The 15,145-nt window shown below is 39.1% G+C and overlaps 1 protein-coding gene across 1 annotated transcript in view; it reads right to left on the reverse strand.

Moving 5' to 3' along the window:
- LOC109912287 (E3 ubiquitin-protein ligase SH3RF3) overlaps positions 1–15,145 on the reverse strand; it is a 353,152-nt gene that overhangs the window by 22,538 nt on the left and 315,469 nt on the right. Inside the window, exons 6-8 of the mRNA XM_048598487.1 lie at positions 11,355–11,525; positions 10,851–11,095; positions 8,236–8,561 (exon numbers count right to left, since the gene is read on the reverse strand). Of these exons, the coding sequence (XP_048454444.1) occupies positions 8,236–8,561; positions 10,851–11,095; positions 11,355–11,525 (742 nt within the window). The remainder of the gene's footprint in view (positions 1–8,235; positions 8,562–10,850; positions 11,096–11,354; positions 11,526–15,145) is intronic.

The following is a 15,145-nucleotide window of genomic DNA, read 5'->3' on the forward strand; positions in this document are numbered from 1 at the left end:
CTTGATAACCTCATAAAGGTGCAAAGATTCCTTCCAAAGTTTGTTCACCAGCTGCATAAAGTACTGGTCTCACTTTTATAAGGTTATGCTTTCTGCAAAAGTCTCATACAATTTCATGGCTCAGACTGTCCAACAAGATTTAGAGATTGATTCAGTGAACCTCATTTGATTATTCTGCAGCAAAACATTTTCTTCCTTTCCTCAGATACATTTTAACACTGTGTTCTATTAAAAAAACCTCTTCTTTAATAAACTGTGAAACTCCATGACTAATCTCGATGACCATAGCTACAGAACATGAAATTTTAATTCATAATCTTCTTTGGGAAATTGATATACAAAATGTACAAAAAAAAGGTCTGTTAAAGTAATCATTGCGATTTCTCACACGGTCTCACTCACTGGAACAACTATCATACCTATTCCATTGGGCTCCAACTATATAACACCGTACCAGAAATCTTTTATTCTTTGCAGAAAGCTGTGATGATGACTCTTTTCAGAAAGAAGTCTGTTTCTGAATTTGCATATTAGTGTTTCAGAATGGGCTTAATTCGTGGATTTTAAGCGAAGGATTCCTCATTTCCTGAGACTGATCGGTTTACATATCTCTGCATGTATGTCGCTGCTCGTTTGTGGCACAATTCAAACAAACTATGTGAGTTTCAGCTAATCCTTCCTTTCTGGAAGGATACTGCTCAAACAGTAGCCTGGCCAGGAATAATGAAATTCAGCCAACTGTGTCTACTGAGCCTGAATGACAAATACTCAAATTTACAACTCACTAATGAAGTTAATTAAGGGCTGCTGGGTAGCAGAAGATTGTTGAAATGTCAAGCCAGGGGCCTCATCTAAGATTTAAACATCACTGCTTCCTTATAATTGGATTTTGCCAGTTCTCTGTCAGGCATTTGGATGGGGGCACTTGAAATAGAAATATGCCCAGTCTCAACTGAGTAGCTTTACAATATTAAATACAGAGAACGGCAATGTAAACCATTTATCCCTCTTAGCTAAAGAATTGTGTCTATGAGAAAGCATCGGCAATTCACAAAGTAAAGCAAAGGATCAAAGCATAAAGCATTTTGTAATTGGTTTCTGAATTGCTTCTTTCCTCACCACTTTAAGTACGGAAGGAAAAAAAATTGAAACTGCTGTTTAATCCAGCTGTTCTGAGAGTTATTTGCAAGAATGTGTTGGCATATCCAATGGTGGGGTGTACTCAGCAATAATCCTGTGGAATTCTGCTAACAGTGTGACGAAATTCAGTCAGAAAGCAACTGCTCTGACCTCCTAGCATGTTTCTAAAGAGTGACCCGAAGGATAGCTAGAGGTCTAACCACCAGGACTGATACCAGCTCTTCCAAGAGCTCAGGGACACCAAGACATTGGTGGCTCTCTGACTATTTTCTACACTTTCTTAGAGTCATAGAGCTGTACAGCATGGAAACAGACTCTTCGGTTCAACCCATCCGTGTCGACCAAATATCCTATATAAATCTAGTCCCATTTGGCCCATATAACTCTAAACCCTTCTTATTCATATACCCATCCAGATGCCCTTTTAAATGTTGTAATTGTACCAGCCTCTACCACATCCTCTGGCACTCATTCCATACATGCACCACCCTCTGCATGAAAATGTTGCCCCTTAGGTCCCTTTCAAATCTTTCCCCTTTCACCTTAAATCTATGCCCTCTAATTTTGGACTCCCCATCTAGGAAAAAGACCTTGGTTATGTACCCTATCCATGCCCTTCATGATTTTATAAACCTCTATAAGGTCACCCCTCAGCCTCCGATGCTCCAGGGAAAATAGCTCCAGCCTATTCAGCCTCTCTCCATAGCTCAAACCCTCCCAACCCTGGCAACATTCTTGTAAGTTTATTCTGAACACTTTTAAGTTTTGCAACATCCTTCCTATATTCTTGATACCTTAAGTCAGTCAATAAAATTCTCAGGTCTGCAGAAGCTCCCAAACTGTTGCCAAGGTCACTTTTAAACCAAAGGCCACATTTAAAGGTTTTTTAATAGGGATTCAATTTAATGTCACATCCAAAAGACAGCATATTCAGTGATAAATTGCTCACTCAGTGACTCAGTGCAGCACTGGAGTATCAGTCTAGGTCCTGTGAACAAGTCCAGGTGTGAGACATGAACACAGAATGTTCTGAATCAGTGATGAGAATATTTGGACAGAACTCGCAACTGATTGGAACTCATTTTATCTTGCTACATCCATGTAGTCTGAAGAATAACATTATAACTACAAAACATCTTCAGTCTCTGTGCCTTGCCTAGCAAGAGTGTATCTGGAGTAATGGGAGGTCAGTTAATTTTCATACCAGTGATGGGCATCCCAAAAACAATGAAAACATCTTGGACATTTACCAAAAGAGGGGGTAAGGGTCTTTAATTTTAAACTGTTCTGCTGCTAGAAGAGATGCTAATGCTACTGACCAATAAAGTACTTCAACACAGTCCTGTCAATGCCCTTTAGTAAAACAAACGTCAAAAAGAAATCATGCTGCTGAGATTTTAACCAATGATTCCAGGCATTAGATTCCCAGATGGGTTTCATTTCCCTTGTTCTAAAAAACACATGTATGTCAGCCTCAGTGCAGGCTATAGTCTGACATTGTTAGAAGGCTAAGGAAATACCTCAAATAGAAAATCATCCCATGACCTCATGCCTCCCAAGGACAGGTCTATGAAGGTTAGGCATCAGCCATATCCTGACAGAAACACTTGGGGCTCAAAGTAGTCTGGCCCTGCTAATTTCTCTGAAGCAATAATATATGATAGATTGACTTACAACTGAAGTGCAGAGCTAGAACAATAGAAATTCAGCTTCTGAAACTTCTGCAAGGTCTGTCATCAGCTGAAAATGGTGGGTTAATACTTCAATACAGAACATTTGTCAGAGGAAGCCAAAAATCTAGGAGACTGCCTTTGTAGGATCAGTAAAGACCAAAAGGAACCTTGGAAATGGGAAAGGATGCTGTAACAATTGTGTTAAGGCAATAAGTGGGCTTAATATATTAGTACTTTTTTTACAGAGCTGAAGACTGCTGAAGTATACAATGGTCTTCTCAGCTAAGTGTGAAAAGGTTTTATAAAGTCAGAAGTTGAGAGAAACAGGTCCAAGATGGGAGATCTCATTTTGCAATGTAAACAGGAAGATTTGGCAGAAAAATCAGGGAACGAGCTAAACTCTGAAACTAATGATATCAACACTCAGGGGACATAATCCTAAAGAGGAGTTGAAGCACTGCTTCTGAGTGATTCCAGATGAAGCAGTGTAAAATATCAGAGGCAAGGGCATCAGAAGATGAATAGGACAGTGTATTGAAATGGTAAGGCAGAGAAGTAGGATCATCATTGTGGGCAGAAAAGACAGAATGGAGCCATTCTAAACTGTGTTCATCTTGTCTTTGTTATTAATCCTGATTTCCAACATTTCCACATTTTCTTTTTATTTCCATCTTCCTCACTTTTTAAATCATCTTGAATGGCTTTTACTAGCTCATGCTTTTAGCAAACCAAATCAGATCAAAAATTCTGGTTCGTACCTGTTTTTCCTTTAGTCTTATAACTGAGATCCTCTAGCACAAAACTGTTACTTTCAGTTGTTAAGCATAAAACTGTCTTTTTTTTTTAAACAAAGGGTCATATTTATAGAGGTGATCTTATTTATTCGACAGCTGGTATTTTCCCTAGATATTAACTAGAGGACAGTTGAAAGAATTGAATAATAAAACCAACAACAGCTTACACATGTGCAAACACATTAAGAACTATGAGCACACAAACTGTCATGAGACTAGCACAAATTTCAATAAGCCCTTTACTTTGCACCAATAATTCCAAGTTTTGGAACGCAGCCAGTAGTCTGAATTGATTTATGATTTGCTGGTCTTTTGCTTTTCTTTATCTCTTAAAGAGGGTGGGAGGGTTGCTGAGTGAGCTGTTAAGACAGCAGCAGTGAATCATGCAAAGGGTATAGAACTGGGAAATTTAATTCATGTCCTCAAAATCATAACATTGGATTTCCTGAAATTCCACTTCTGATCTAGTTGGCGGCAAGAAAAAGAACTAATGTCTAATTATTTATTATTAAATAATCTTACGTATTTTCTATTCAATTCTGTATTACTGTATATGGATTTTGGTCACGGTTCTATGACACACCATGTATAAATTAATTAAATTTTGGGTTTAGGAAGTACAGCTTGGAAGCTTACAGATGATACAAAAGTTGGTAACTGTATGAATAGTGAAGATAATAGAAGCAGATTTCAGAAGGACCGAAACAAACTGATGAAACAGACAGATACATAGTAGATGCAATTTAATTCAGATTAATAAAGATTTTTAAAAAAAATTCATTAAATGTGGGCATCAGTGGCTAGACCAGCATTTATCACCCATCTATAATTGCCCAGAGGGCAGGTAAGTGTCAACCACATTGCTGGGGAGTCTGGAGTCACATGTAGGCCAGTTTCCTTCCCTAAAGGACGTTAGTTAACCAGATGCGTTTTTCCTGACAATCAACAATGGATTTGTGGTCACCATTAAACTCTTAATTCCAGATTTTGTTTCCTCTATTGAATTTATAGACCACCACCTACCATGGCAGAATTTGAACGTGGGTCCCCAGAACATTACCTGGATCTTTGGATAGTGATAATGCCACTTGGCCATCACCTCCCCCAAGTGACAGATATTGGGAGAATTAAATGGAAAAGCAGTCTCCTCTAAATGGTACTATTTTGAAAGCATTATACAACAGACTGCATATTTATAAATCTTCAAAGGTGGCAGGGAGAGTGGATCAGGTAATTAAGAAAGTGAATGAGAATCTTCTCTTTGTAAATAGGGACATTATGTAGCAAATAAGATGTCACCAAACCTTTAAAATCTCTGGTTTGGTTTCAGCTGCAGTATTGTGTACAATTCTGAAGACCAAACTTTAGTAAAGAACTCAAGGCCTTGGTGACAGTATGGAGAAGGTTAATCAGCCTGGCACCAGGAAACAGGGACTTCAGTCATGCAGAGAAATTGGGGAAGATTAAAAGGAGAATATCTGATGGTGGTCTTCAAAATTATGACACCACCAACTTTTGGGCAATTAGATTGGGCAACAAATTAGTTGGCATTTCCAGTGAATCTCAGATTGAGTGAAGGAATTGAATTTTCTGCTGGCAAGTGTTATGATAATCTAACATAGATTTTAAAGGATTGGGAAAATTGGGAAAATTGGGAAAAGAACTAGAAGAGGAACCAGGAAAAACTTTCTTTACAGTGGGTTTGTAGAATCTTGAACATACAACTGAAAGGGAAGTAGAAACAGATTCCTTAGAAACTTTTAAACAGAACTGGACACGCACTTGAAGAGGACCAATTTACAGTATTGTGGGGAGAAAAAGCTGGTTGTGACACTAAACTGGATAACTCTTTCATAAAGCCAACACAGCCATGGTGGGCCAATTGGTTTCCTTTTATGCTTTATGGAACAATGAAACAGCTGGTATAGAAACAAATGAAAACCTGGAGAAACTCAGCAGATCTGACAATGCCTGTGAAGAGAAAGCAGAGTTAAATGTTTCAAGTCCCATGAGAACAAGCTGGTACGAGTTTCCTGTTCCCTCACCAGTAGGTGGTGCAGTTGAGTGAGTTGCTGAAATCTATCCATTCGTGGATGTGAACTACGAAATAATTAACCAGAATGGATATTATAAGAGTTAACGTTTTAGGTCTGGTGACCCTTCATCAGAACTAACAGTCCCCATTAACAGCTATTCATCCTCCTAGCCAGATTGTTATCAACTCCTTTGTCTATCTAACTGGTCTTTTCTCTCTTCGGGCTCTATCCTATCGTTTACTCTGTACTCCGTACTCCATTCCCCTCCCTATTTTCTGCTTATAAACCAATGCTTTCCCAGATACCATCACTTCTGAGGAAGGGTCACCGGACCCGAAAGGTTAACTCTGATTTTTTCTTCACAGATGCTGCCAGACCTGCTGAGCTTTTCCAGCTACTTCTGTTTTTGTTCCTGATTTACACCATTCACAGTTCTTTTGGTTTTTATTTAGACATTATAACACTTCATTGACATAAATTGTGTATATTAGAAAAACTGTAAAACATAACCTATTCAAATTGGAAACTGCACTGCCTGGGACTTAACTCAAACAAATTATTTCTTAACAATTCTGATTTGTTTTATGTAAAACACAACTGGTTTTCCCAAAACTATGTAACTCAAGCCTGGATCCCCAGGTGAATCCCACCTCTACCGCAAAAGGGCTGAAATGCCTGCATTTATTGCCAAATCAACCACTGAGACTACTTGGTGGGGGTGTTGCTGGAAAGGCTTGAAATGTAACTTGCAAAAGGCCTGCTGAACTAAGACTGAGACCTACTGTAGCCTGGTACCATTCTAACTTGTAGCCCTTTCAGAGCATACCATCTGGTTAAAAAGGGTTAAAAGTGTTCTCGTCAACCTGTCAGTGCAGTCAGAACATCAAGGGTACAAGCAGCAATTGGATTCAGAATCAGGAATATAGTTGAGCCTTACATGTAGAACACTGCCATTTTGGTTATAAAATGGAAAGGCAATGAATTGTGTTGAAGGTAGTGGGTCCCCTTCTATTGCCCTAGGATCAACAACAACATCATGAATTTGTTCTGAGGAAGGGTCACCAGACCCGAAACGTTAACCCTGTTTTCTCCTCCACAGATGATGCCAGACCCAAGGGTTTAGGCCCAAAACGTCAGCCTTCCTGCTCCTCTGATGCTGCTTGGCCTGCTGTGTTAATCCAGCTCTACACTTTGTTATCTCAGATTCTCCAGCATCTGCAGTTCCTACTATCTCTGAGCTTTTCTAGCAACTTTGTTTTTGTTCCTGATTTACAGCATCCGCAGTTCTTTTGGTTTTTATCATGAATTTGTGATCTTACTTATGGCTGAGGTAAACTTGAACCCAATTATTTTCCAGTGGGTATTGTGTTCACACTGTGGGTAAACAGAAGATATATAAAATCGTTCAAAAATAACTAAACAGTAACCTTTAATTCTGGTGCATGCAGAAGAATGTACAAGAACTTATAAGTACTGAAAAGGTTGAACGATTTGGAGTAAATAAAGGATGTCAGAAGAGACAAAAACAAAAGTTGCTGAAAAAGCTCAGCAGTTTTATGGAACGATGAGGAAGGGGCACTGGACCCGAAGCGTTAACTCTGATTTCTCTTCACTGATGCTGTCAGACCTGCTGAGCTTTTCCAGAAACTTTTATTTTTGTTTCTAATGTACAGCATCAGCAGTTTTTTCATTTTTTATTTAATGTCAGAGAGTCAGATTCATACAATATAGAACCAAATGTAAACTGACCAAAAAGCACCAAATTATCACAACAGACAATGTAAATTATAAAGTACACCACTTGTCTGTTTATAATACATGAATATATCACACTTGTGCCTTCAGTGAGGAGATATTATATTTCTATCATGACAATGGAGTGACTACGAATTTCCCAAGGTGGAACCAAAAGGTTTTCCGAAGTCTAAAACCCTCTAAAACAATCAGTAAAGTAGCTCTTTTCAGAGATCCTTAATGAATTAACAGAAGTATTCATACTTTGTTGTACAGAATGGGATAAATTAATATTCAACTTATAGTTTGTGTGACATTAAATAACAAACAAAGCGGCAATGAGAAATTTCCAATTGGCTCAGTAGCTTTAAAATAGCAAAGGACAGAAACAATCTGGATACTTTCTCCTGATAACAATCCAATAGTCTTCACTGGTAACGTGGATACTAGGACAGTTCAGTAAGATCAGGCCTGTCAACTAAACGGTTGTCTGTCATTTATTGAACAGGTAAGAATGGCTTTGTAGAGAGGTGGCTGGGGACTACATGTCCTTTCTAGAATGTTATTCAAATAGAATTCATTAGCTGCAGATTAGCAGTAAAACAAAAAAAAACATAGTTATTAGACATTAGAAATAGCATGATCAATAAAGAAATGAAAATACATCCAGTAAACAGGCTGAACATGTGCTGAGTGACTTTGTTATCAATCAGTGAGTTAGGCAATCACATCTGACTGTGAAAAGATTCAGTACAATTTGTTGGCCATTCTTTATCACATGAAAAATATGAGATAGAACGAAAGAAGACTAGATTAAAATAAATCCCACACAGTGAACAACCTACTGGCAATTCTCACCCTCTCAGTTTTCCGGTCCTCCATTTTGGGTACGGCAGGTACGGAGTTTGATGGGCTGGAAGTCACTGAGGTACTTGCTGATCCACTCATTGCATCCCCATTCAAGTTGGCTGCATTGACATTTGGTGGTGTAATGGCTACAGCTGCAGAAGTGAGTGAAATGGTCGATCTAGCACCAGGAGCTCCGGACGATTGAAGGACATGCTGTGGTGAGGCCATTGGCTGTGGTCGGACTACAGTAGCCGGGATACGGGTGGGAGGACTTTGTGTTCTTAACGGTGGTACAGTGGCTGTAGGACGTTCAAGTGCTTGAACAGCAGGATGAACTGCAAAAGTAAATGTGAGAGATAGCAAAAGGCTTAGACTACTGAGTCTTGGAGCCCCTAGGATAGATAATAGAGGATGCAGCTTCCTCAAGTTATTCTCGAATAAAAGTGATAGCCTTGTTAATCCTACCACTGATCACCATTTTAAAAGCAAACAGCTTGTCAAAACATAGAAAGCAAAATGGGAGACACAACACAATGCAACCTCCCACTATGAATTTCCACACAATGAATTTGATTCAAAGTGAGGATCCCTAATGATGCCTTTGTGATACCAACCTAAATGCTTAAATTGTAGCATCCTCCTTAAACCCTTTCACATTTGGACAATGAAAGAAAACAATCATCTTACACCAAAGACCTTCAAAATTCTCTAGTTATAAGTTTTGGGTTTTGTAAAACCAACCAAGCCTAAAAAAGAATCATAAAATACAATGCAATGTGGATTTTCAGCTACCGCTGAACAACAGGGGTGTTAACAAGGGAATCTCAAATGTTACACTTGGGTCATGCTTTTCATGACGGTGAGAGTCATTAGTAGCAGATGACAAGGGCATCGCATCAACAGCATTCATAATTCAGATTTAAAGAATAAAAGAAACAATCAAAAGGCAAGTAAATGACTGTTGCTCCCACAAGCAAGCAAAAACTAGTTTCCTACATTCATCTCCTTCTCAATTTTCATCTACAGCTCCCCAGTGCTGTGCCATAGTGGGGAGCTGGGAGCTGTTCCAAAGGTCCAGGTAGATGGCAATGCTCATCATTCTTGCCTATCCACATTCTCAAAACAAAACTACAAACAATGTAACATAACACTATAAAAGCTGATTAGTAATCACCTGATACTATAGATATCATTTTCCTTCTTTACTTCTAGAATTGCACCCCTTTCCCAAGGAAAAGTAAATACAACTTTTCAAAAAATGTAATTATGACAGAAGAAAGAAAATCTCAATTATTTTCTTTTGGCAAGACACAAAATAAGACCTGAATTTTGAATTTGATGTAGGGCACCATTATATCAAATGCTGCTTCACTTCACAACTTTGACCTGTCTTGAAGATAGAGTTCATGTGTAATAGAAAATGATTTAATCTGTCAATAGCAATCGGAAACCATTATTATAAGTGGATGGAAACACAAAATTCAATCTCCAAAATTTTGGTAAAAATCCCAAATTTTATGTAATTACACCAGGATTTGTCAGAAGTGTACAACCAGTCAGACAGCTTCTGGAAAAAGAAAATACTTGTGCCATAAATGTAACATGGATGTGCTATGAGGTGTATCTCATCACTAATTTTGAAATAAAAAACACAAGGTTCTCTTCAATGAAAAAATGTTTGCCAAATCTTTCCTCACAAAATTGGCATGCAGTGATGCAGGAGTACCCACACTGCTCCTTCATTGGTCCCTGCCCCTCCTCTCAAAACCAGAGACTGATCTCTTCCATTAAATCTTGCTTTTAAAAATGAAGGTTAGAAATTTGTGGCATTCTGATTTCACACTGAATGTCATTCAAAATTTTAAACTCACATTTGAAGTGTAAAATTGAATTTCAAACCATGTGTTGAGGCCAAGAGCTGTGGGATACAAGACCTCATATGGATAGTCCCTGATATTGTCCACATATTTCCACAGTTGCTTGAGTCACCCCAAGGGAATGCTATTTCAAGTATCACCTACTGGGGTGTTTATACTGTGGTATAGGTAGAAATAGACCCATTTAATGATGAGGACAAACTCCTTTATCCAGAGAATGTCTAAAATATGGAACCCACTATTCAGGTGAAGTAGTTGATACAAATAGGGTGGATACATTTAATATGTAATACATAAAATACTGAAAAACAGAGAATGCTGGAGAAAATCAGCAGGTCTGGTAGTGTCTTGTAGAGGGAAACAGGCTTAATGTTGCAAGTACGGTATGACTCCAACACTTCTTTGGAAGAACAGGCATGCTCGATTCGAAACATTGTTTTTTGAATTTTCTGTTTTTCTCTCTCTACAGAAGGTGTCAGATCTGCTGAGTTTCTCCAGCAGTTTCTACTTTTATTTCAGATTTCCAGCATCCACAGTATTTTGCTTTTATTATATTTAAGGGAAAGTTAGGGAAGCACGTGTGGGAGAAAGGAGTATTCCGATAGAATTAGACAAAACAGGGAAGAACCAGCAATTGGGGTCAGATGAGCTGTTTTTGTTCTCTACTGGGGAATGGATGAAGTTGATTATTACTAGAGCAACATGCATCAGATTTGGAAGGGAGCTTCAACACTGTGCATTACTTACCCATCTGCATTGCACTCCGGGCCTGGTTGACCGTTTGCTGTCCTGAGTAACGTAAGCAATTGCTGATCTGCGGACTGGATGTGTGAAGCTGCGGTGGAACAGGAGAGATAGCAACAGGAGGAATAGGCCTTACACCATTATTCACAAGACTGGTCGCAGAATGGCTTGATGGGGAGTTTCCTTTTACTGTTTGGACAGCAGCTCCTGGCATTGTGGTTTTGGACTGAGCTGTTCCAAAGGGAGCCCTAAAAGAAAAGGTAGCACGTGGTATTGAACTGTTGAATTTACTTGACAACTTTATACTTTATGGTGTGATACTTAATTTAAAATAATAAAATATTATTACGCATACAATATAACAAAAGTTGTACTTTATAGATAAAGAAGGAAAGCATTTTCCCTATGTTTAGTCCTGATATCATCACAGTCTCCTTTAGACAACATAACTAGGGCCATGAATGTCTGTGCTGTCCCTAATGTTGTGTGATCTTCTCGTGCACCCACCTGGAGACAGGAGTCACGTAGTTTCCAGGAAAGACACCAGACATTCCAGTTCTCAGTGAAGTGCCTTTGAACCATCCATCCTGACATTTCTCAATGACTCGATACATCTCTCCTTTTCGCAGCTCCAGCTCATCTGCTTTCTGTGGTTTGTACGCATACATGGCCATGTATCTAGAGTTACAAAATGAGACACTTGGAAGATTAAAAGGCGCAATCTCCAATCTGCTTTTGACACTAATCTATACATTGTATATTAATAATTAATACAATGGCTGTGCTCAGGTTCGGGTGTATGCTTCTGTGGGTCGATGGTAGACCTGCTGCTGCTTCTTATCCTCCCACTCTACAAAGATGAAGCAGTGAATCAATTAGTGACCTGATGGAGAATTGGTAAGAATTCATTCAAGGAGAGAAGTAAGATTTCAATGGACTCCAGGATTTCAATTCTCAAGTCTCCAAATATGGGACGTACAGAGCTGTTTTGTCATCTCTACTGTTCTGTTGGAAATTAAAAAGTAATTAGTGAATGAAGAAATGCTTTTCTCACTCTTTTATTCCTGCAGTGTGACAAGCTGAACTAAAAATATGAATAACGCTTCCAGAAATCACTCAAGAACTGCTACCCTATTGTGAATGACACATGTTTTTGGGGTTTTCACTACACTTCCAGCAACGTCGTAGCAACAAAACAAACCGGAATAAATTCCTGGTGAATCAGTAATAAATGTCTTGTAATACTTGCATCTTTCAACAGCTTCCAGATGTGCAGAAACAACAACTTGATTTATTTGGGGTCAATAACAATGCAAAACATTCCAAAATGCTTGTTAGGACCATCAACAAAGTTTTACACAGAGTTACATAAATATATGACAGAATAGATTGAAGAGGTAGATTTTAAGAAGTAAGAAAGAGAGAGAAGTGGAGATTGTGGAGATGTTTGAAGCAGAATTCCAGAGCTTGGGCTCAAAAGGAAAATACTGTGGATCTTGGAAGCCTGAAATAAAAGCAGAGCAAACTGGAAATATTCAGCAAGTGTGGCAGCACCTGTGGAGAAAGACAGAGTTAAAGTTTCAAATCTATGACCTTTCATCAGAACTGGGAAAAGTGACAAACGCATTTGATTTTGAGCAAATGAAAGAGAACAATCGGACAGGTCTGTGACGAGGTAAAGGGCACCAAGAGAGATAAACTGACAGAAAAGGTTCATAGTGTTAGGTCAAAGTGAGTGGTGTTGGATCAAGTTAAGAAACAAAAGGTGTGTCTAGAGGAGGTGTGAATGGCATGATCACGGATAGTTGTCGCACGAAAGATAAAAACGACTGAGACAGGAAGAAAAAACAAACAAATCAAGAATAAGAAAACAAAATGAGGCGGAGGTTATATTCCATAGATGTTAAACTCAGTGTTGAGTTCAAACATGTCTTGCTCTTTGAAGTTGTTTTGAGCCTCATTGTAGGTGTCAGGGACAGGAAGGTAGGAGTAAGGTGAAGAATTAAAAGGATGGTCACTTGAAGTTCAAGGTCATCCTGTCTGTGTTTGGTCTCCCCATTGTACAGGGGATGACATAATGAACAGTGAGTTTATAGTGTACTGAACTGAAAGAAGTATATAAGTAAGTTTCTGTTTCAGCTGGTATGAGTGCTTGGGGCCTTGGACAGAAAAAAGGGAGGAGGTGAAAGAGAAGTATTTGCATCTCCTGCATCCATGGAAAAGTGCTGTGGCATGGGGAGGGGTTATTGAGGCTGAGTGAAGAGTGGACCATGGTATAACAGACAAAGAAGTCCCTGCAGAATGCTGAAAGGCAAGAACAGGGAATAATGTGTTTGGTGGTGGCATCAGGCAGAAGATGGCATAAATGGTGGAGGATAATTCATTGAATATGAAAGTTGCTGGGGTGGAGAATGGAGAATGGAGAATGGAGGGGAGGAAATGTATTATGCCCATTGATTTTTAATATATGAATCAAACTGACATGGATGTGTAGATTTGACTTTCATTGGCAGATAAAAAACCAGATTAGCTACCTGATATAGATCCTGCCCAATCATTTTACAATATATGAATGAGCAGCTGCTGGTAGTTCTTTGTCTGTAAAAGCTAAAAGTTTACCCCTTAAAATATATACTGTAATATGCTGGCATTCCAAAGAAGGTTCACGAGGTTGATCGTGGGTATGGAGGGTCTGTCTTATGAGAAGCAGTTGAGTGGGTTGAGCCTGCACTCATTGGGATTTAAAAGAATGAGACGAGACCTTATTGTAACATACAAGGTTATTAAGGGACTTGACAGGGTAGGTATCGGAGAGTCTTGGACCCCAGGGTAAAATCTTAGAGTTAAGGGAGATAAGGAGGAATTTCATCTCTCAGAGGGTAGTGAATCCATGGAATTCTTTATCACATAGGGCTGGAAAAGCATCGTTGTTGACTACATTCAAAGCTGAGATGAACAGATTTTTTTTGTTTTTGAACTAAGTGTTTTTAAGCAAAGGAAAAACTGCCTAGCAACAGTCTTTTGGATTGGCTTCAGAAGTTGAAGTTTCAGGGTTATGTAAGGCTGCATGCTCAGGGCTATTCCTAAATTCCTAAAACAAGAAACGTATCTCCCTTTTCTCTCTGAATGAAAACGACAAAAAAACCAAGACAAAAAGTAAGAATTTTAATGTAAGAAAAGACCTTGATCTCCTCTGAAAGGTTACTGAATCAAAGACTGACCATCACTCTAAGGGCAACAATATGTCATCATTGCTGAAATCAGAAGAACTATGAAAATTAACTCATTCCACAGTTGTGGTCTGGATACTAAGCTACAGAATTTATTTTTCCTTGTTTATATTTTTCTGTTAAAATATTTGTATCAAAAAAAACGTTTTCGGTCTGTTTTATTTATGAATGAATTCAGGTATGTTTGGGGTTTTAAAGGGGTATAACTTCAGTCACGTAGTAGTAAATTAGTAATTCATGTTTGCCATTTGTTAAAGAATAATTGTGTTTACAATAAAGAGAATTATTTATGACGTTGGCTCAGTGGTTAGCACTCTGGCCTCACAGCACCAGGGACCTGGGTTCGACTCCAGCCTCAGGTGACTGTCCCGTGTGGAGTTTGCACATTCCCCCCGTGTTTGTGTGGGTTTCCTTTGTGTGCTCTGGTTCCCTCCCACAGTCCAAAGATGTGCAGGTTAGGTGGATTGGCCAATGTAAATTGTCCCATAGTGTCCTGGAGTGTGCAGGTTAAGTGGGTTAGCCATGGTAATGCAGGGTTGCAGGAAGTGGGGGGGGGGGGTGGTTTGGGTCCGTGTGGATGCTCCTCTTCGGAGGGGCGGTGTGAACTCAATGGGCCAGATGGCCTGTTTCCACACTGTAGGGATTCTATGATTTTCCTGTTATTTAGGAAACCTGGTGTGAATTGCTTTTGTTCCACGTACCAGTCCGTTAGGCAAATTGGCTGTTTTGGAGTTAGTTACACATTTGCGATGGCTTGTGGAATAGTGGGGCATGATCATCGACACACTTTTCCCAACTGAGTCATGAGATTCCTCACAGTACTTAGGTCATGTTCTTGGCTATGTGTTTCCCACACTTTCAGTATGATACAGTACATATCTTTGCCACTCAAAAACACAGCTTCTACGTGACAGTGGCAGGGAAAGTGTCTAATAGTTGATACCTCAGATCATGATGACCACTTGAAAGGGTATGGCTGTTCTATGCTTGGAAGGCTAAGCACAACCAGCTGTCCATGTGGAGGTAGTGAAATATTTTATTATCATTCACCCCGCAAGCAACCTGGAG

Source organism: Rhincodon typus, chromosome 6 (genome assembly GCF_021869965.1).
Source record: "Rhincodon typus isolate 14 chromosome 6, sRhiTyp1.1, whole genome shotgun sequence".
Taxonomy (NCBI): Eukaryota; Metazoa; Chordata; class Chondrichthyes; order Orectolobiformes; family Rhincodontidae; genus Rhincodon; species Rhincodon typus.